Source organism: Lacerta agilis, chromosome 4, assembly GCF_009819535.1.
Source record: "Lacerta agilis isolate rLacAgi1 chromosome 4, rLacAgi1.pri, whole genome shotgun sequence".
Classification (NCBI taxonomy): Eukaryota; Metazoa; Chordata; class Lepidosauria; order Squamata; family Lacertidae; genus Lacerta; species Lacerta agilis.
This window is the reverse complement of record NC_046315.1, coordinates 12653359-12673860: the sequence shown is the minus strand read 5'-3', so window position 1 is coordinate 12673860 and position 20502 is coordinate 12653359. Positions and strand designations below refer to the sequence as shown.

General features: G+C 47.2%; 1 protein-coding gene across 2 annotated transcripts in view; it reads left to right on the top strand.

Annotated features, from left to right (window-relative positions):
* The first annotated feature begins 1811 nt into the window (after positions 1-1811).
* The window catches only part of ME3 (malic enzyme 3), a 90825-nt gene continuing 72134 nt past the window's right edge, over positions 1812-20502 (top strand). For both annotated transcript variants that reach the window (XM_033146090.1, XM_033146089.1), the window contains exon 1: positions 1812-2029. In XM_033146090.1, the coding sequence (XP_033001981.1) occupies positions 1844-2029 (186 nt within the window). In that variant the 5' untranslated portion in view covers positions 1812-1843. The remainder of the gene's footprint in view (positions 2030-20502) is intronic.

The following is a 20502-nucleotide window of genomic DNA, read 5'->3' as shown; positions in this document are numbered from 1 at the left end:
CAAACCTTTCTCCTACCACCCTCTGTGGAATGAAAGTCATTCATGTCTGGGTGCACACACACACACACACACACACACACGTGTCATTGTGAGGAAGTCTTCTCCAAAACTCCCAATCTATTTTCTGTGTATATATAAGCCGGTCCTTTCTTTCTTAATTTTCTTTTTATTGCTTACAATCATGAAATGCAAATACCAGTTTACAAATACCTCCCACACTTCAGCAAGTGTGTAATCACAGAATCATAGAGTTGGAAGGGATCCTCCAGGGGTCATCTAGTCCAACCCCCTGCAATGCAGGAATCGCAGCTAAAGGTTCCCTGACAGGTGGCCATTATTCTCTGTTGAAAAACTCCCAGTGAAGGAAGTAGCTTATTCCACTGCGGAACAGTTCTTCCTTATGTTTAGTCGGAATCTCCTTTCTTGTAACTTGAAGCCATTGGTTCGAGTCCTACCCTCCAGAGCAGGAGAGAACAAGCTTGCTCCATGTCACAGCCCTTCAGATATTTGAAAATGGCTGTCATATCACGAGTTCTGTTCTTTTCCCCAGATGGGAAAAGAATCAGTAAAAAGAAACGAACTGTCATGTGAATTCTGCTGGAGTCTAAAACCCTGGTTTGCTGCTGCCAGTCAGTGCAGGCAATACTGAGCTAGAGGGAAGATGGTCTGACTCTGTATAAGACAGCTTTCTATGTTCCTATGGATTATTTAACTAAACAGGAAATGACAAGCCTTTCCCAGGGAAATGGGTATGTTTAGCCAGGTAAAGAGGAGACTGAGGGGAGATGCAATAGCCATCTTCAAATATCAAATACCTGTCACATGCAGGATGGAGCAAGCATGTTTCCTCCGGCTCTGGAGGGTAGGACCCGAACCAATGGCTTCAAGTTACATGATGAAAGGGGATTCTGACTAGACATCAGGAAAAACTTTCTGACACTAAAAGCTGTTGGACAGTGGAACAGACTCCTACAAGAGGTGGTAAGACTCTGCTAGCTTGGAGGTTTTCAAGCAGAGGTTGGCTGGCCATCTGACATGTTGAGATTCCTGCATTTGGGGGGGGGGGGTTGGATGGACTAGATGACCCTCAGCGTCTCTTCCAACTCTACAGTTATGTGGTTCTGCATCACTGCCAACACATCCTAGCCCCAGCTGCACCCAAATTCCTTCGATTTCAGGTGCAACCTTGAAGTTTACGCAGAACGCACGGCGCCTGCAAACATCAGCCCCGCCTTCTCCTTTCCTTGCTCTGTTCCCCCGTCTCTCTACACGCTCATAAGATCTCTCTCTCTCTCTCTGCTAAAGAACAACCTTTTCTCTTCCCTCGCCCTACGTCCTGGAGCATCAGTGTCTCAACCCAGATGGGGGTCGAGGACGGAAACTGGGAGGCGGAGGCGCCGCGGGGCTCCGTTCCGCAGCAGCCAGTCCCCGGGTTGCAAATTTGGTTACTTGATCTGCTTCCTGGTGTTTGCTTTCGATTTGCAGGGTCGCCTCCTCCAAGGCTGCTTGGATGCACTTGCCGGCTGGTGATGTGACTGACAGGGCCCTGATCCGGACAGAGAAAGAGAGGCGAAAGTAAGCAGCGATGGCTCTTTGTGATTTTTATTCTTTTCCATTTCTCGTCCGGGGAGAGGAGGACAGAGTTTGGGGTGGTGGGCTTTTTGGGGAGGGAGCAGTTAACCTTCCATGCAAAGAGAGCCCCCAGCCCCGCCCCCCCCCAAATCCCATCCCATCTATTGGTGGCGCTGGCAGGACCCGCCTTTGCTCAGTGCTACCTTTTGCATGTGTGTGTGCCTTTGTCTTGAAAACAGCTCAGGACCAACACCGGCTGCTTTGTGCAACGATGCTGATGACGCCCACTTTTAGCAGAAGCGTCCTTCGGCTGGCGGGGGCCACGCTGCGGCTCCAGGTGTTCAGCTCACCCCAGAACAGATGCTGCTACTCTGGAGACGCCTACCCTTCCCCCACTAAAGCCACGGGGGTGAAGAAGAGGGGCTATGACATCACCAGGAACCCCCATCTCAACAAGGTTAGACTAAACCTCTCTGTTCTTGCTTGGAAGCTTTTCTTCATTTTTGCACTTATTTATTTTGCTTAGAGAGAGAGTTTGCATGTGTGTATATCCTCTTTTAATAAAATTCTTATTTTGTCGCTGCTTTGGAGTCCACCTTGCCTAGCTCTTCCCAGGTATGTTTCCTGTGCTGCGTGTCACAGTCGCTGCTGCAAACTTTTATTGAAGTCTGGAAGAAGGAAGGAAGCCTAAACGCTGTGCAACTTTTCCTGCAAAACTGCCCTAGGTTTCGATTTTGTGCCCCCAAACAGCTTCCTGGTTATGATACCCATTCATACCAATAACGTGGGTCCTGCTCTCATTGCTGTAGCTCATGGCGCGGGATTGTGGATCAGCAAATCTTTTTCAGGTCTTCGTGGTCTTGGCATTATGCAAGAAAATGAGGAGACGCCCTCTGGATCAGGCCAAAGGCCTGTCTAGGCCAGCATCCTGTTCTCAATATCGCCAAACAGATGCCTCTGGAAAGTCCAAAAGGGCCTGAGTGCAACAACGTGATTCCCAGTGACCTAGTATTTATGGGCCCATCTCCTTTGATACTGGATGTAGTAGAAAACCATCTTGACTAGTAGCCATTGATGGTCTTGTTCTCCATCCAGGCTGTGGCAGAGAATTCTACCGTTTTAACTATGTGATGTGTGAATAAGCCATGAATATTTCAACATTCAGCTTTTGGGGACAAACCCAGGTTCTGGTAATATGAGAGAGGGAGGAGAAACCTCATTCCGTCCCATTTCTCCATGCCACACAGACATTTATATTCACCTCTATCATGTTCCTCCCTATTACCCACTATTTTCCAGCCCCCCAATAGTCTAACTGCACTTATGATAACCTGCATTGGCTTTAGAATCAGATAATAAAGTGCATATAATTCTGTCTCTCTGTACCCACCCCACAATACACCTCCACCACCAGTTTTCTGCTAGTTACCTATTAATAGATGAATGTTTCAGATAATTGGTTTTCGTTGGGTTCACGTTATTCCTAGGGTGGATATCTGTTGGCCAAATAAGACTGAAAACATTTTGGGCTTGTTTTGGAAATAAACACACACTCATAGCTGCAGTGCTGAGCATTGTTCCTGGAAAGCAAGTAGCAGGCTTGGACTAGGATTGGCCCAAGACATTGAGCTGGTGGTGTTGTCTCCTGCCCTCCCCTCCCCTCCCCTCCCCATGCCCCCAAAGTTCACAGTATTAAGTAAAGTCAAGGTCTCTTCAGAGACATCTGTAGCAGCAGATCTCCCTGACTGTAAAAACACAACATTAATAAGCTAAAGAACTAATCCCACTGTGCCAGAGGTTTTCAACCTTTGGGGGTCCACGGCTCCCTTGACCAACTACATTCTTTCTGCGGCACCCCTGTGGGGCTCAGGAGCCCTGTTATGTCACCCCTTACCTGCAGGGCCAGCAGCCCCTCACCCCTTTTCGAACACCCTCCTTTGTGGAGTGTTCCCTCAGCCTCCTCTCTTCTCCCCTTTCCTTGGGAGTCCTCTGGGCAGCCGCAACTGCTGCCTCTGATCTCTGAGCTGCCCCCCCACCTGCCCCAAAGAGAGGTGTCTCCTCACACTGGCCCACAGGAGCCTGATCTCTGAGCTGCCCCCCCCCACCTGCCCCAAAGAGAGGTGTCTCCTCACACTGGCCCACAGGAGCCTGGGAAGCACCCCCTGGCCAGCCCCAGAGGCACCATTTGCCTGGGGAGCTTGTAGCCAGGGCTGCTGCAGCAAAAGCTGCGATGCGAGAGGGCATCTCAGGAGGGAGGGAGGGAAGGAAAGAGGGACAGAGGCCAGTGTTGCCCCCACCACACCCCTGACTATCATTCAAGGCACCCCAGGGTGCCACGGCACACTGGTTGAAAACCACTTCACTATGCCAAAATGTCTTCTCACCATTTGGAGTTTACTACTGGACCATGAATTATGGAGTGTCCTGCGGCCACTAGCATCAGACAAATGTAGGATGCTTCAAGATTGGAAGCAGTGTTAGCAACTCGGATATATAAGCTAGGCGCCAAATGGTTCCTTAAGGCAGGGTTACCATCTCCAAAACAGAATGTGTAGTTGCCATTTTTGGACAAGGCAGGAACTTTTTGGTTCCTGAAATTCATTCTGATTGTGCAGATAAAACATAACTGATAGAACTCTACAGGATCTGTTGCTAGTACAGTCGTACCTTGGATCTCAGACACCTTGGCTCCTGATCAAATCAACTCCCAAACAATCAAAACCTGGAAGTGAGTGTTCCAGTTTTCGAACATTCTTTTGGAAGCCAAACATCTGACGGGGGTTCCGCGGCTTCCGATTGGCTGCAGGAGCTTCCTGCAGCCAATCAGAAGCCAAGCCTTGGTTTCCGAACGTTTTGGAAGTTGAATGGACTTCCGCAATGGAATCCATTCGACCTCCAAGGTACAGCTGTATGTGAAAACCATATGTGCTTTCAGATGGTGTAGACGTCTGGTGCCATCCTGGCACCTGGGCATCTTCATTTGGTCACAAGTAGCCAATAGCCAGGTGCAGAATAAAATCTGTTAAACTGTTAATCCTGCCCTGCCTCCTTGGAATTAAGGTTTTAAGAGTTTGAACACCCACCCTGAAGCAAGTTATTGATGATGAGACCATGACACCTGTGGATGCTAGACAACCATAGGAATGAGAAAGGAGGTCCCAAATTCTTCTTCTCTGCATTCATTTTTCTATGGGAAGATAGCTGCATTTTTTATTTATTCATCGCATTTATAACCCCCTTCTCCTTCAAGGAGCTCAAAGACACGGTTCTCCTTCCCAATTTTATCCTCACAACAACCCTGTAAGCTAAGGTTGAGAGACTGGTCCAAGGCCACATTGTGAGAGTCCTGGCTGAGTAGCAGGTGGGGATTTGAACCCTGGTCTCCCAGGACCTAGTCCAGCATTTTATCATGTGGTTCCCCCACTAGGACCTGAAACAGGATTGCTCCTCTGTTGACTTTTTGTGGGAGCTGTGCCTTAAGTCATCTCATTTACCCAGCTAAACACCTTTCAGCTCTTTCTGCAGAAGGTGTAATTTATGTACTTCGGAGCAAAGCTTTCCCTATCTTTTGGAGAAGTGCCACTGCTGGCTTTGCAGACACATAGTTCAGCAGTCAGCAGTTTTCCCTTCCTTTTTTATTTATTTTAAAGAACGTGACAGGATATCGATATGATAGCGACTTGCCAACTGTGGTTTGTTTGTTTTTTTGCAAATAGGTCTGCTCTGTTGCAGCCATCCAAAGTGTTGCAGCAGGAAATCAATGCAGAGCCAAACATTTAGATTATGTGTTGTTATTATATATTAAATGTGTATACAGTGGTACCTCGGTTCTCAAATGTAATCAGTTCTGGAAGACCATTCAGCTTCCGAAACGTTCAAAAACCGAGGCACGGCTTCCCATTGGTTGCAAGAGGTTCTTGCACTCAGCAGAAGCCATGTCGCACGTTCGAATTCCGAAAAATGTTCGAAAACAGAAGCATTTACTTCTGGGTTTTCAGCATCCGAGAACTGAAATGTTTGACAACAGAGGCGTTCGGGAACCGAGGTACCACTGTACTGCCATTCATCCCTAGATCAGTGGTTCCCAAACTGTTTCAGACTGCTGACTCCTTGGTTCCATAAACGCATCCCTAATGCCCACTACTCTATAAAGAACATTATTCAAAATCAGAGCGGGCTTATTGAAATTAATGGACCTAAGTCAGTTATATTTTAGATGGGTGAAAATCTGTTGTGTCTCGTCAGCACAAGGATTTCCACTTAATACAACAGCATTCCCCTCCTTGCCCCTGCTTTTTGTGCCCCATGCCCTCCCCAGATTTGCTTCACAGTGTCGGGGGAACCCCTACAACAGATTTAGGAGGTGCACAGGGTGAGGAGACAGTTCTGTTGCACAAGCGGAAATATTTGCGCCGATGGAATGTTGTCCTTAGCGCTGCAGTGCATTGTAGTGGTTTGAGTTGTCAGACTATGACAGTCGGCCGTGAAGCTGGTTGGTTTCAGCCTAACCCTACCTCACAGGGTCGTTGTGGGTATTCGTTGAGCAAGGGGAGAACCATGTAAACTCCCTCGAGCTCCGTGGAGGGGGGAAAAGTGGGGTACAAATGCAATAAATAGATAAATAATGCATTGGCTTCAACCCAGAGGGTTTGCTCTTGAAAATGACTAGCATTGGATGCAGCCCACAGTTGGGCTTTCTTGCTAGGGGCCTGTGCTGTTGTTCTTGGGTGGCAGGATCAACCTCTGTTGTGCAATGGTGGAGCTGTGAGCAAAAGGATTTAGAAGTTGTTTTAACAAATCTGCGGCTTCAGGAAGAGGGGCCTTCCTTGTCTAAGCAAAATCAAGGCTGGATAAGGCTGAATTACCGGTAACTGCAATGTTTTGCATGGCGACTCCCTGCTTTCGTTTCCTATTCAGTGACATGTTACCAGTGCAACTGTCAAAACTTTGAGCTCACCACCCTGGCTCTCACCTGAATGCCTTCTCCCTCTGCTCTGGAAGAGGTTAACTTGGGGACAGGCCAGAAGGGAGTGCGGCCCTTGGGTTGCAAAAGTTTGCACCATCCCTGCCATAGCTATAGATCAGGTTTCTCCAACCTGATACCTTCCAGAAGTTGTTGGACTCCCATTAGCCCTGGCCAGGATGGCCGATGGCAAAGGATGATGGGAGTTGTAGTCCAGATTGGGGAACAGATGGTATGTACACACACAGGCACACATACTACCTAACTTAGTTTAGGATCTCCAAGCAATTATTATTCTATGGACCCTAGGGAAAATTGAAAGACCAGTTCAATTCATGGACGAATTACCACATGCCTGCAATATTCATATTTTTTTCAAAAACAAAACAAAATAAAATTCCACTGCTGCACTGAACATTTTTATCATCTCAGTTTATGAAAAATGAAAATAAATTAAAAATGATGTCAGCGTGCAATTTGGAAAATTGGGCTAAACGAACCATAGAGTCCTTTCCTTTCCAAGCTGCTGGCAATGCTCATGATGCATGAATATTGGCATTTCATAGAAGGCCATTGCCAGGGCGGGTCAAGTCCGTGGTGGCCAAGAGAAAATCTTTGAGGGTTGAGTTGTCATAGATGGAGCACAAAAGAGAGCTGTTCTTGCTGCTGGAAGGGTTCATTGGGTGGTTAAAAAAAAAAGAAAGGAAGGAGGAAAATGTTTCAGCAGAGGGGCCAAAGGCCAGCTCCTGTCCTCAGTGGAATCTGTTCCCTCTGTTTTTGAAGTTCAGGCTGTGAATGCTAATACTTCTTACATAACCTTGATAAGTTACAGGTGGGTAGCCGTGCTGGTCTGCCATAGTCGAAACAAAATAGAAAATTCTAAGGTGCTACTGGAAAGAATTTTCTATTTTGTTTCAACCTTGATAAGAACACTTTACCTTATACTGTATGTATCTGCAGAATGGGCACTGTTTCAGGTGTGCCACATAATACACCTTCTGTATTTGACCCTTTAGCATAGCAGCACCTAAACTTTGGAACTCCCTGCCTATTGACACCAGGCAGGCACCTTCACGCTGCTCTTTTCGACACCCGCTAAGGCTTTTGTTTAGGCATTTCCATCCAGATGTGTAGATTGTTAGTATGAGTCTTCGTTTCGTTTTTACCTTTTCGTTTTAGCTTATTGAGCTGCCCATTATTGCACCTGCCATGCGACCCCCCAGAATGTTGTTTATGATGGGATGTGGCCCTCGGGCTTAAAAAAAAAGTCCCTCCACTCCTGCACTGTGCGGAAATATGAGCTGTTAAAATGGGTCCCTCTGTGTGATCACAGCCAGGTCATGAGCATGGGGGCAGCAATGCATCCCCCTGATGCTACCACAAGTGGTGGTGATTGTAGGTGTGGGAATACACTCCGTGGGTGCCCTTGCACTTGCAATTATTTGTACCTGTTTGAATGTTCCTATGGGCACTATTTAATGTATACTTCCGAGTAAAAGCGAAAGTGACAGCAGGACTCAGTAGGCGTCTTGCCACTGAGATCCCTCCGCTTAGACTTTTTGGCTCCAAAGGTTTAAACTTGTTAATGGTTAGTTAATCTGCTTCCCGCCCTTTTCAAGGGCAGCAACAGTGTTCTGATTGGTAAAAGTATTGATCATGACGTTGTCTGTTCGTTGTCAATAAAAGGCTGCGGCTCCCCGTTTTGGGCATGTAGATAGTTAGGTTAAGTCGGGAGAGATAGACGGTTTTAGACCGTGGGTTATTTGGGGGGTTGGTTGGGTTGGAAGAACGTGCAGGAGGTAGAGAGGTTAGATCGCGGAAGAATTGGCGGTAAAGGTTTAGCTAGCTTAAGTAAGCGATAGATTGCGGAAGAATTGGCGGAAAAGGGTCAGCTAGCTTAAATAGGCTTAGAAAGGACAAGGTTTAGAGAGAAGTAAAAGCCCATGCGGGTTAGCCAAAGCCATCAAAAGAAACCATGGTTGTCTGTCTTCATTTCGTCTTAGTTTAATTTTTTGCAGTTTATTAGTGCTTTTGTTTGGCCGCAGTTTTGGCCACCTTTTATTTGGGTACTTTGCTTAGGGAACAACTTAGGAGGTCGCAAGTGCTTGCAGGTACATCTACGAGGCACTCATTCCTCCGAACTACTCACGCACCCTTCAGATTCAGCCTGGCGGACAACCTTCTTCACGGCGCGGTTTGAGTTAAGCTCCGGAATTACTGGCCGTCCCGGCCGCAGGCTTGGCCGGTGCCCGTGCAAGGACGCCCGTGAGACGCTGGCCGCAGATCCCCCAGCAACTGGTATCCCGTGTGCAGTTGACCCTGTCCTGCACGCGGGAAGCTCCAGCGAAGAATCCCCACATGTAGGCAGTTGCTGGCTATTATGATAGGAGTTGTAGTCCAGATTGGGGAACAGATAGTATGTATCAACCAGCCCATCATAAAGGCTCCAGAAGTGAATATGTCTCATGGAATCATAGAATCGTAGAGTTGGAAGGGACCCTGAGGGCCATCTAGTCTAGATTTTGATCTCCCTAACCCCACCCCATGGGACCCACGTGGCACTGTGGGTTAAACCACAGAGTGTAGGGCTTGCTGATCAGAAGGTCAGCGGTTCGAATCCCTGCCACAGGGTGAGCTCCCATTGCTCGGTTCCAGCTCCTGCCCACATAGCAGTTTGAAAGCACGTCAAAGTGCAAGTAGATAAATAGGGACTGCTCCAGCGGGAAGATAAACGGTGTTTCCATGCATTGCTCTGGTTCACCAGAAGCGGCTTTGTCATGCTGGCCACATGACCTGGAAGCTGTCTGCAGACAAACGCCGGCTCCCTCGGCCTATAGAGCGAGATGAGCACTGCAACCCCAGAGTTGGACACGACTGGACTTGATGGTCAGGGGTCCCTTTACCTTTAACCCCGCCCCATGGGCCAATTTTGGATCACACTCATGTCATAGTTGGTCTGCAAGGGTAGATGGTGAGAGAGAGTGACCAAGCAGGACTGAACTCCCTATATCGAATCAGTTGGAAGGGACTCCAAAGGTTCTCCAGTCCAACCCCCTGCAATGCAGGAATCTCAACCAAAGCATCCATGACAGGTGGCTATCTGACCTCTGCTTAAAAACCTCCAAAGGAGAGTCCACCAGCTCCTGAGGGAGTCCGTTCCACTGTCTAACAGTTCTTACTTCAGAAAATTCTGCCTGATGTTCATAGCCAGAATCTCCTTTCTTGTAACTTGAAGCCATTGGTTCAGGTCCTACACTCCGGAGCAGGAGAAAACAAGCTTGTTCCCTCTTCCACATGGCAGCCCTTGAGATATTTGAAGATGGCTTTCATATCTTCTCTCCGTCTTTCGTCTCCTCTTTCCCAAGCTAAACATACCCAACTCCTTCAACCATTCCTCATAAGGCTTGGTTTTGAGACCCTTGATCATCCTGGTCGCCCTCGTCTGCACACGTTCCAGCTTATTTATTTATTGAATTTATATATCGTCCTATAACCCGGGGGTTTCGGGGCGGTTCACAGAAACACACAATATCCTTCTTAAATCGTGGCGCCCAGAACTGGACACAGGATTCCAGGGCACCGCAATTCATCCGGAATCTCTGCAAGAAAGGAGTTAAGTCTTGCGCAATGCAAAAACCTCTAGGAGATCTTGGCGTGGATGAGGCCCATGCAGCTGTGTTTACATCCTCTGAGATCTGAGCGATGACTCAGCTCCTTGCAGGGTGGCAGGGCTGCAAGTGCGAACCAGCCCTGGGGCTCCTCTGCCCCCGCCCCCCCCCCCCCCGGTGGTGGTGGTGCTGACTCAGCACTTGGTTGGAATGATTAAACGCCGCCGCCAAGCATTCCAATTAACAGAGTATGTGCAACAGGCCTGTATCATGGGTAGGGATCCTCTTTCAGCCTGAGGGCCAGATTTGCACCCTGCAAACTTTCCCAGGGCCAAATGCATCCTTTTCTATGGCCCGTCTTTCTTAGAAGCCGCTCTGGCTGATTTCATAGCCACTGCTGAGGAACTGGTCCTGGGATGGCTTCTCAGAAGAGATCTGCTCAACGGGAGGAGGGCTTTGCCAGATGTGTTTAATTTAGCAGCAGAAAACCCCTTATGCACGGGAAACTGCACAGCGTTGCAGAAACGGCGAAGCTGTTAACAGCATGGCGATGGCAATTGTTAATTGGATGTTAATTGCTGAGGAAGTAAGTGGGGGTTATTTATTAGACATGCTGTCCTTTTCAGCCTAGATTGGCTCCAACAGCAGCTCACAATTAGAAGGCACATCCCAATACAATTATAGGTGAGATATGCAGAGATATATGTTTGTTAGAGTCATGTTGGGGAACCTGAGGCCGATTGGGGGCCGCTCTGGCCCAGCACCGGATTTATGTATACGCTAAATAAGCTGTAGCTTAGGGCCCCCCAAAAAAATTAAAGGGGAAAAAAATTGGATTTACACTTCCAAAATATAAGATAAAAAACAAATAAAATAAAACCTACATACAGCAACAGTGTTTTGTGTTGTGTAGGCTCCCGTGATGTACCGTAAGTAATGGGTCCCGCCTGCTAGCCTGCTCCCTAAAATATCACTGGTTTGCTCATTTCTGTATATAGGGTGCCTACATTCTGCATGGACTGTTATGTGCAAATGGCTTTAGATACCATTTTGTTGTTGCTGTTTAGTCGTTTAGTCTTGTCCGACTCTTCATGACCCCATGGACCAGACCACGCCAGGCACTCCTGTCTTCCACTGCCTACCGCAGTTTGGTCAGACTCATATTGGTAGCTTCGAGAACACTGTCCAACCATCTCATCCTCTGTTGTCCCCTTCTCCCCTCCATCTTTCGCAACATCAGGGTCTTTTCCAGGGAGTCTTCTCTTCTCATGAGGTGGCCAAAGTATTGGAGCCTCAGCTTCAGGATCTGTCCTTCCAGTGAGCACTCAGGGCTGATTTCCTTCAGAATGGATAGGTTTGATCTTCTTGCAGTCCATGGGATACCTAATAGATACTTATTAGGTCCATAAATTACCATATAGCATATATTCAACACAAAAAACAGCGACAGTTTGTTGTTGACAAAGGACAGCTGGACATATAAAGGGAACCCATTAGCTTCAGTAGCTTAGGGCCTCATCAGACCTAAATCTGGCCCTGGTCTGGCCCTTGGGGCTTTCTTGAGCCATGTCTCTCTAGCTCCCGGGATTCTTTGAGGGGAAGCCATGGCTGTGGTATCATAGTGCTTTAAATGTAGAGTATGGATGTCTCCTAGAATTCCAGTGAATTCCTTGTGTTCTTGTCAATTCCAGTTTTTTCTGAGCCTGGACACAGGCAAAATAGCCTTTAATTCCCTCTTTCGTGCTGCAAATACAGTGGTACCTCGGGTTAAGAACTTAATTCGTTCTGGAGATCCATTCTTAACCCGAAACTGTTCTTAACCTGAGGTACCACTTTAGCTAATGGGGCCACCGCCGCGCAATTTCTGTTCTCATCCTGAGGTAAAGTTCTTAACCCGAGGTACTACTTCCGGGTTAGTGGAGTCTAACCTGAAGCATCTGTAACCCAATGTACCACTGTAACTACAGAGGCTCTATCACTGTGTGAGCCCAGAGTCCCTAGGAGTGAGCACCTGAGGGTGCCTGAGGGTGGGGGTGGGGTCTTGAAAGAGCCTGCGTTGGGGGGAGAGGTGATTAAAGACCCCTTTGTGTGTGGTGTGGGTGTAACTTATCTGAGGGAGTCAGTGCTGCAGTTCTCCGGACCTGTTGAAAATTAGTTGCAGAGCAGAGGATTATGGAGAATGACATGGGACTCATGGTGGGTGTTTTTGTTCTGGGTTAATTAGGGTCTTGAGATTTCTGCTCTTTGCTGTGTCACAGCTGAAAAGGATTGGGGAAAGGGGGGAGGCGGAGAAGGGGAATACTTGCAGCCCCGTGGAAAGAGGCAATAAACTGTATCAGATTATTTCTCAGGCATTGCCAGAAATCCTATGAGTTGCCTCATCGGATCCTGCTGCCTAAGCTGCGGCATGATTGATATCAAGGGTACTTGCGGACGAGACAATCATTTAGACCTTTATTTGCAAAACTCTGTCGCTGCATTCCTGTTTAGCTCAAACCAGAGTCACATGCAACAGCAGTTGCTGCATGGAGCATTTTGTTCCTTTGGCAGGAATCCAGACGGCTCCCATGAAGAATCAGATTGGTGTGTTAAGCTGGGTGTGTGTTTTTAATTCTAGAAATCCTCATGTCACTTGGCCCATATTCCTAAGAGGCTGGTTGCCCTCCTCTCTTTCAGCTCCTTCCTCCCTGCCCCCATAGTTTCAGGTCAAATCCACACCCTAGCTTTAAAGTACATCTACACCACATTAACCGTTCCCCCAAAGACTCATGGGAACTGCAGTTTACCCCTAGCAGAGCTGCAGTTTCCATCACCCTTAACAAACTACAGTTCCCATGATTCCTTGGGGGGAACCATAACTGTTAAAGTGGTATAAGTGCTTTAAATGGAGGTTGTGACCTAACTGTTAATCAGGGATGTGGGTGGCGCTGTGGTCTAAACTACCGAGCCTCTTGGGGTTGCCAGTCAAAGGGTCAGCACAGGCTTCCTCAACCTCAGCCCTCCAGATGTTTTTGGCCTACAACTCCCATGAACCCTAGCTAGCAGGACCAGTGGTAAGGGATGATGGGAATTGTAGTCTCAAAACATCTGGAGGGCCGAGGTTGAGGAAGCCTGGGTCAGCAGATCGAATCTGTGTAACAGGGTGAGCCCCCGTTGCTTTGACCCAGCTCCTGCAAACCTAGCAGTTCTAAAGCATACCAGCGCAAGTAAATAAATAGGTACCACTGCAGTGGGAAAGTAAACAGCATTTCCATGTGCTCTGGCACTCATCACAGTGTCCCGTTGCGCCAGAAGCGGTTTAGTCATGCTGGCCACATGACCCAGAAAGCTGTCTGTGGACAAACACCGGCTCCCTCGGCCTGAAAGCGGAGATGAGTGTCCCATCCCATGGTCAAATTTGATGGCACTTAACCACCCAGGGGTCCTTTAGTTTTTACCTTTACCCAGGGTCGTTGTTAAAAGACAGCCCAGAACACTCAAGACGCAAGTCCTGTGCACTGGACCCCAATGTCTTGCCTTTAAAAAACTTTCTTTTTAAAAGAAACCTCTCAAATTTCCTTTACTTTGCTTATGGGGCAGCTGAGCATCCTGCAGATTGCAGCACCAGTGAGACCATCTTAATTTGTGTGGGCCCCAATCCACATTCAGCGTACCGAGCCCAGAAAAATCCTGTTGGCACCCGAGAGCTCAGAGCAAGCCCTGATGTTGAGGGGCAGAGCTCATTTCTTGGAGTTCCTGCATTGCAGATATAATGCAACGGATTCCATGTATCTAGGGTGGCTTTCTCCAACCTGGGAAGCAGGGGTTTATGAGAGCTGTAGTCCAGAATGTCTGGTGGACACCAGGTGGACAACGGCTGACCTAGGATCACCCCACGTGCAAAGGACATTACTGATATTATTATTTACTAAATTTATATACAGCCGTTCATTTGAAGATCGCAGGGCGGTATACAACATAGAAGCTTGAACTGAATAATTATATAGTGCCCGGATACTTTTACTAATTCATTTCTGCCTTGCCAGCCTAGCTTCAAAGAGCTCTTTGCACATCTGCCGGCAAATAAAAAATGAGAAGCCGTAAACTTCCTTTCTGCGCCACCTAGAAACTGTTAAAAAGCACGAAAGAGCAGACAATGCAAAGCACAGAAGCGGCAATAAAATACGTCTCAAATCGCTTCCCATAAACTGATAAACATTCAGGCCTAACCAGACTCCCGCAATCTTCCTGGATTCTAAACCAAGGAACCCATGTAATCCTGTAAGTCTTTCCAAATGAGTTTGTTTATTGTGCCCTCCTGATGGGAGACGTTTTGTACTTAAATGCAGCTGCAACATAAACATTATCCAAAGGACCTCTTGCTAGCCTCTGATATTCCTGAGAGAAGCACCACAGCTCAGTGGCAGAGTGTTTGCATCGCATGGAGAAAGCCCTGGGTTCAAGTCTGTGGCATCTCCAGTTAGATTCTCATCTGAAATCTGTCCGTCAGTGCAGACAGTAGAGAAGCTAGTTGGACCAATGGTCTGACTCTGTATAAGGCAGATTCCTTGCTTCTTATGTTGCCAGAAAGGCTTTCATAGGGCGATGGCAGCGGTCTCTCCAAAACCCTACGTGGAGATGCTAAGGACTGAAGTGGGGACCTTTTTCATAGATTTGTAGATCTGGAAGGACCGCGAGGGTCATCTCGTCCAACCCCATGCAATGCAGGAATCTTTTGCCCAACGTGGGGCTTGAACCCACGACCCTAAGATCAAGAGTCTCATGCCAAAGCAAGTGCTCTACGAGTGAGCTACAACCCTTCCCTTGCTCTTCTGTGGTTAAATGAACTCTGCAGCCTGTTGGCAACCTCTGGTGATGCATGTGCTGGATCATTCTGGTCCAGTTTGGATGGGAAGGAGTGGACACCCCACCTAGAGCAGGGGAGGAAGAGTGAGGCTGATGGCTGAGCCAGCATTCACTTCTTTGGTACATACAGTGATCATGCACAGGAGTGGGCCATATTCCTTTTCTGAGAAACTTTTTCTGGAGGGCCGCATACCAGTGGTGAGGTGGTGAGCAGAGCCGCAGGGGAAAGTGTGTGGAGCCATAAATGTGACTTCCACCCGTGTCCAGTAGGCTACTTTCTCTCTCTAGGCTCCCTCCAGGCAAGCATACAGAGTGATGAAGAGTTCGAGGGCTTTCCAGCTAGGCAAAAACACTCAGGGCAGTGCAAAAGCAGGGCTGGTAACAGATGTGACTCAGGAGTGCGGGTGGCCCTGGAGATAGCCCCAAGGACCAGATAGAGAAGTTTTTTGGGGGGCTGCATTCGGGGCCTGAGGTTTCCCATCCCTGGTTATGAAGATAGAGGAAGCTGCACTCATGTGGGGCAATGAGAAACCATTAGGACTTCCCCTCCTCATTTATTTGGCCGGGGGGGGGAGGGACCCAGCCAGATGGGCGTGATACATAGCTGTCAACTTTCCATTTTTTTGCAGAAAATTCCCTTATTCCAGCGCCGTTTCCCACTGCAAGAAAAAGGGAAGGTTGACAGCTATGGCGTGATATAAAGAATAAAATCACCATCATTATTATTTCTCTTGCTTCTGTATTTAGCATTCTTTTTTTCATTTCTTGAGTCTTAATAAGTTTGAAAGAAGTGGCAAGTAGCTCACATGCTAATAATAGCTGGCACCTTTCCCCAGAGCTATTTCTGGAGCAAGACTGCAGTCCATAGCAGCACACACAAGACGCTGTTCTTTTTCATTTTTGGCACATCTTTCGAGCGCAGTAACCCCCTCTTTGCCATCCTCCTCCTTGCAGATCTCTTGAGAAGCATCGTCCGTCTGTCCCCCACTCCCTCGACACAGCATCTCTGTCAAGTAGGAGGAATACATTTATTAAGAAAATCCTGTTCTCTTCCCCCACCATGTGACCTGATACTCTGCCCCCTTTTAAATGGTGTTGGGTAACTGGCAGATCTACCACCATTTCCCCTTCTGCAGACATTCCTGGCACCATTTAGGGCTGGTTTAGAAGGTAACCAGATTTCTCCACAGAAGTCCCACGTGGCGACTGCAATAAAGGGTGTGGGTGATTGCGTACATGCGTCAAGCAACCTCTTGCCCGGTGAGAAGCCATGTTCGATGGAGCCTTCCTCCATGGTGTCCGTTGTGGTGTAGTGGCTTAGAAATCAGCCTCTGGGTTAAACTCCAAGTAATAAGAATATGGGACGTGGGTGGCACTGTGGGTTAAACCACAGAGCCTAGGGCTTGCCGATCAGAAGGTTGGCGTTTCGAATCCCCGCGACGGGGTGAGCTCCTGTTGTTCGGTCCCTGCTCCTGCCCACCTAGCAGTTTGAAAGCACGTCAAAGTGCAAGTAGATAAATAGGTACCGCTTCGGCGGGAAAGTAAACGGCGTTTCCGTGCGCTGCTCTGCTTTGCCAGAACCGGCTTAGTCATGCTGGCCACATGACCCGGAAGCTGCACGCCAGCTCCTTCGGCCAGTAAAGTGAGGTGAGCACTGCAACCCCAGAGTCATCCGCGACTGGACCTAATGGTCAGGGGTCCCCTTTATCCTTTAATAAGAATATGAGGACATGAAAAGGGTATCTGCATCAGGCCAATGGCTCATCGGGTCTCACATCCTGTTCTCACTATGGCCAACCAGATGCCTGTGAGAGGCCCACGAGCAGGATCTGGGTGCATCAGCACACTTGTGATTCCCAGTGGCTGGTTTTCAGAGGCATGCTGTGTCCAACAGTGGAGGCACAATGTGGCCAAATGTTGACCAGCCACCCCAAAACCCAACCTTTTCTGCTCGCATAAAAGTATTTTTAATAATAATTATTTTTACTTGTTTTCACATTTTTATACATATTATACTTCACATATATCCAATTACAAGGTTTCCTGAACCCTCCGACTCCCTCCCCTCCCTCCCATGGGCTCTTAAATTAAAAATTATTTTTTTTGCATGTTATAATTTTTCCAACTATTATGTATCTCTGTTTTATCACAGTCAATTTCATATTACAAATCTCATTACAACGCTACCAGTGTTTTTAACTGCTTACAGTGGTTTTTCAAGTAAACTATGAATTTACTCCAGTCTCTAGCAAATACTTGATCTTCTTGGTTTCTGATCTTCCCTGTCAGTTTCGCCATTTCTGCATAATCCATCAATTTTGTCTGCCATTCTTGCTTTGTTGGTAATGCTGCTTCTTTCCATTTTGGGGCTAGTAGCATTCTCGCTGCCGTCATTGCATACATAAAAAGTCTTTTATCTTCTCTTGGTACTTCTTCCCCTATTAAACCTAAAAGAAAGGCTTCTGGTTTTTTAACGAATGTATTTTTAAACATCTTCTTTAGTTCATCGTAAATCATTTCCCAGAAGCTTTTTACCTTACAACATGACCACCACATATGGAAAAAGTACCTTCTTTCTCTTTACATTTCCAACACATATTTGATTTAGTTTTTATACATTTTTGCAATCTTACTTGGTGTTAGATACCAATGGTACATCATTTTCATGTAATTTTCTTTCAACGCACAGCATGCTGTAAATTTTATTTCTTCTCTCCACAACTTTTCCCAAGATGAAAGTTGGATATTATACCCAAAATCACCAGCCCAGTGTATCATCACTGCCTTAACTTCTTCATCCTTTGTATGCCATTCCAATATGCATCAAAGTATTTTAAGCAAGGTGGAGAAATGATTCTACGAACAAGGTCTATAAAAGTTGGGTTTCATCATTGGTGCTTTGGCGATCCAAACTGACTCTGCTGTACATTGAAGCCACCCAGTCTCTGAAGGATTCTCCCCAATTTCTCAGACTTGGGACGGTTTTTCAAAATGGAAGAAACCCCTATAAAAACCTGACAAGTCAATCTCACTCCTCCACCATTAGGAACTCAATACCTCCCTTGGATTAACGGCAACAAGCGAGTGTAATGTAGAGCTTAGATTTTATTTTTTTGAGAACAAACTTTTGATTTACTGAGGAAAGGTTTGCTCCCATCATGGAGTCCTGCAGTGCAGAGTTGTGCTTGAAACCTTTTCAAAGACTGTGCTATTTTTGTGTGTCAAAGAACCAGGACATACTTCAGCCTTATTAGGTGATCATCCTGCAGGCCAGAGTTTTGGTAGAAGTTGAATTCCAAATTACTGCGCTGTAGCCTGCAAGGGATTTTAGTGGTTCCCCACTGGATTGGTATTTCAAGGAATGTGTGGTGCCTTGCGGGGGACGGGGGACGGGACCAGTTATTTTGGGGAAAAGAAATGAGAGTTTGCTGCATAATGCATTAATAATTGGAGTGTGTGTTCATTTTTATACTAGATTTTGTGTGTGTGTGTGTCTCATAGATCTGATACATATATATTATTTTCTCAAGCTTGGAATAGAAGGAAATAGTCCTGTATTTACCTTTTACACAACACGTCATTTGCGAGAAGGAGTGGTTGTCACAACCAAATTTTAATGCATGGAAATTGCAACAAGGGTATTGGAAACCGTGGCTTGAAGTAGTTTCCTAGTTGTGGTTTGTGGGAAACTGTGGTTTGCACAAACCATAAACTGCACAGTTGTGACAAACTATATCCTGTGAAAACTCAAATGTGAGGGGTGGGATGGGAGCTGGAGGAAGGAGTGTACAGTGGTACCCCGGATTACGTACTTAATCCGTTCCGGGTTACGTTACATAACCCAAAAAGGACGTAACCCGAACAATTCGTTCTGCACATGCGCAGACCGAAAAACCCCCGAAAAACCCGCGAAAAATTATCTGCGCATGCGCAAATTGCACGCACGTCGGGGTGCGCTTCCAGGTTAGCGGAGTTCATAACCTGAAAAGTACACAACCCGAAGCATATGTAACCCGAGGTATGACTGTACCAGCAAGGAGCCCCTTCACCTGAAAAGCAAAGTTAAACCTTGACATTTTTAAAAGATGAAATTGCTTTTTAAAAAACAAAAACCAAAAACCCAGTATGTTTTTTCTTTTCCTTTGGTGCATGATGTATGGTTAAGAAAAGCCATGCTGAATCAGGCCAACAATCCATCTAGTTCAGCATCCCTTTCTCACAGGGACTAGATGTCCATGGGATACCCGGCAAGTAGGACCCAAGTGCAACAGCACTCTCCCTATCTGTGATTCCCAGTAAGTGGTATTCAAAGGTGTACAGTCCCTGACAGTGAAGACAGAGCACAACCAACCTGGTTCATAGCCACCGATAGCCTTACTATTCAGAAATTTGCCTAATCGTGTTTTCTTTAAAAAAGCCACCCAAGTTGGTGACTTATCGCTCCATCTTGTGGGAGTGAGATCATGTTATGGCTCTGCCTGGCAGCACTGCCCTATTTTGCAAATCCGTTTCATAAAGGGGCGTTGCAACTTGAGTGCAATGTTCTTCTGAAGCATGGGTAGCATTTTTGCAGACCTGTCTTCTTCTGCAGATGCTGTTTCTCTACCCTCATATGCGGGGAGTTCCATCTGTAAGATGCAGGCGTGTGAGCTTCGGATCCATGCTCTCGAACTTCACGTGTCTCTCCTCTTCCTCTCGTCGCTCCCTGGGAGGTATTTGCAATGGAAGGAGTTCATGAGCTTTCCTGCGGCAGCCGGTGGCCCTGACCAGCTTGCCACACCTCTGTGGTCTGGATTTGAAAAGAAAACACTTTCATTAGTTGAGCTCAGGAAACTGATGGGTGGAGTAGTTTCACTCTTAATTAGCCCAGACTTTTGAAGGAAAGAAGGGAGGAGAAAGCCTTGTCCTTTTTCCTCACTTAGTTTCCCCACTTGCTTCCAGTTGGCAGTGAAGGCCTGGTCCATTAGGCCATATGGGAACTGCTCCATCAACCTTAGCCTGCCCCCAGCCAGCCAATTGGGTCAACCTTATTTTATTTTTGTCAGGAGTGAGCCTGCAGTAAATCACACCGTGCAAGTTGGGAGTTAACTCTTATTAGCAAGAACACAATCTGCACAGACTTGGAGGAATGTCAGGCCTGATGAGTGCAGTTTATCATCCCCGGTAGGTCTTGCCCCGTGAATCGGTTGCCAAGACTGAGTCTCAGCCGTCTACATACCCTCCTCTCCAGACTGTGCCTTTGTGTCACCAATCTCTCCTCCGCCCTTTTCATGCCTTTTCTGTTTCTGGGAGACAAGGGGCAGGGAGCTTTTAGCAGTTGGTGGACCATGCCTCTTCAGCAGCCTGACTCATCTCTGCCTCTTGGTTTCCTTCTGATTCTGCCACAGTCTCTGCTCCTGCTCCCCTCTCACTAAGCCCTGTTACCTCTTTAGTTTCTGACACCTCCTCCTCCTCCTAGTCTTCTCCCTCTTCTCCCCCTGACCACTGAGGCAGTTGGATGGCACCTCCTTCTGG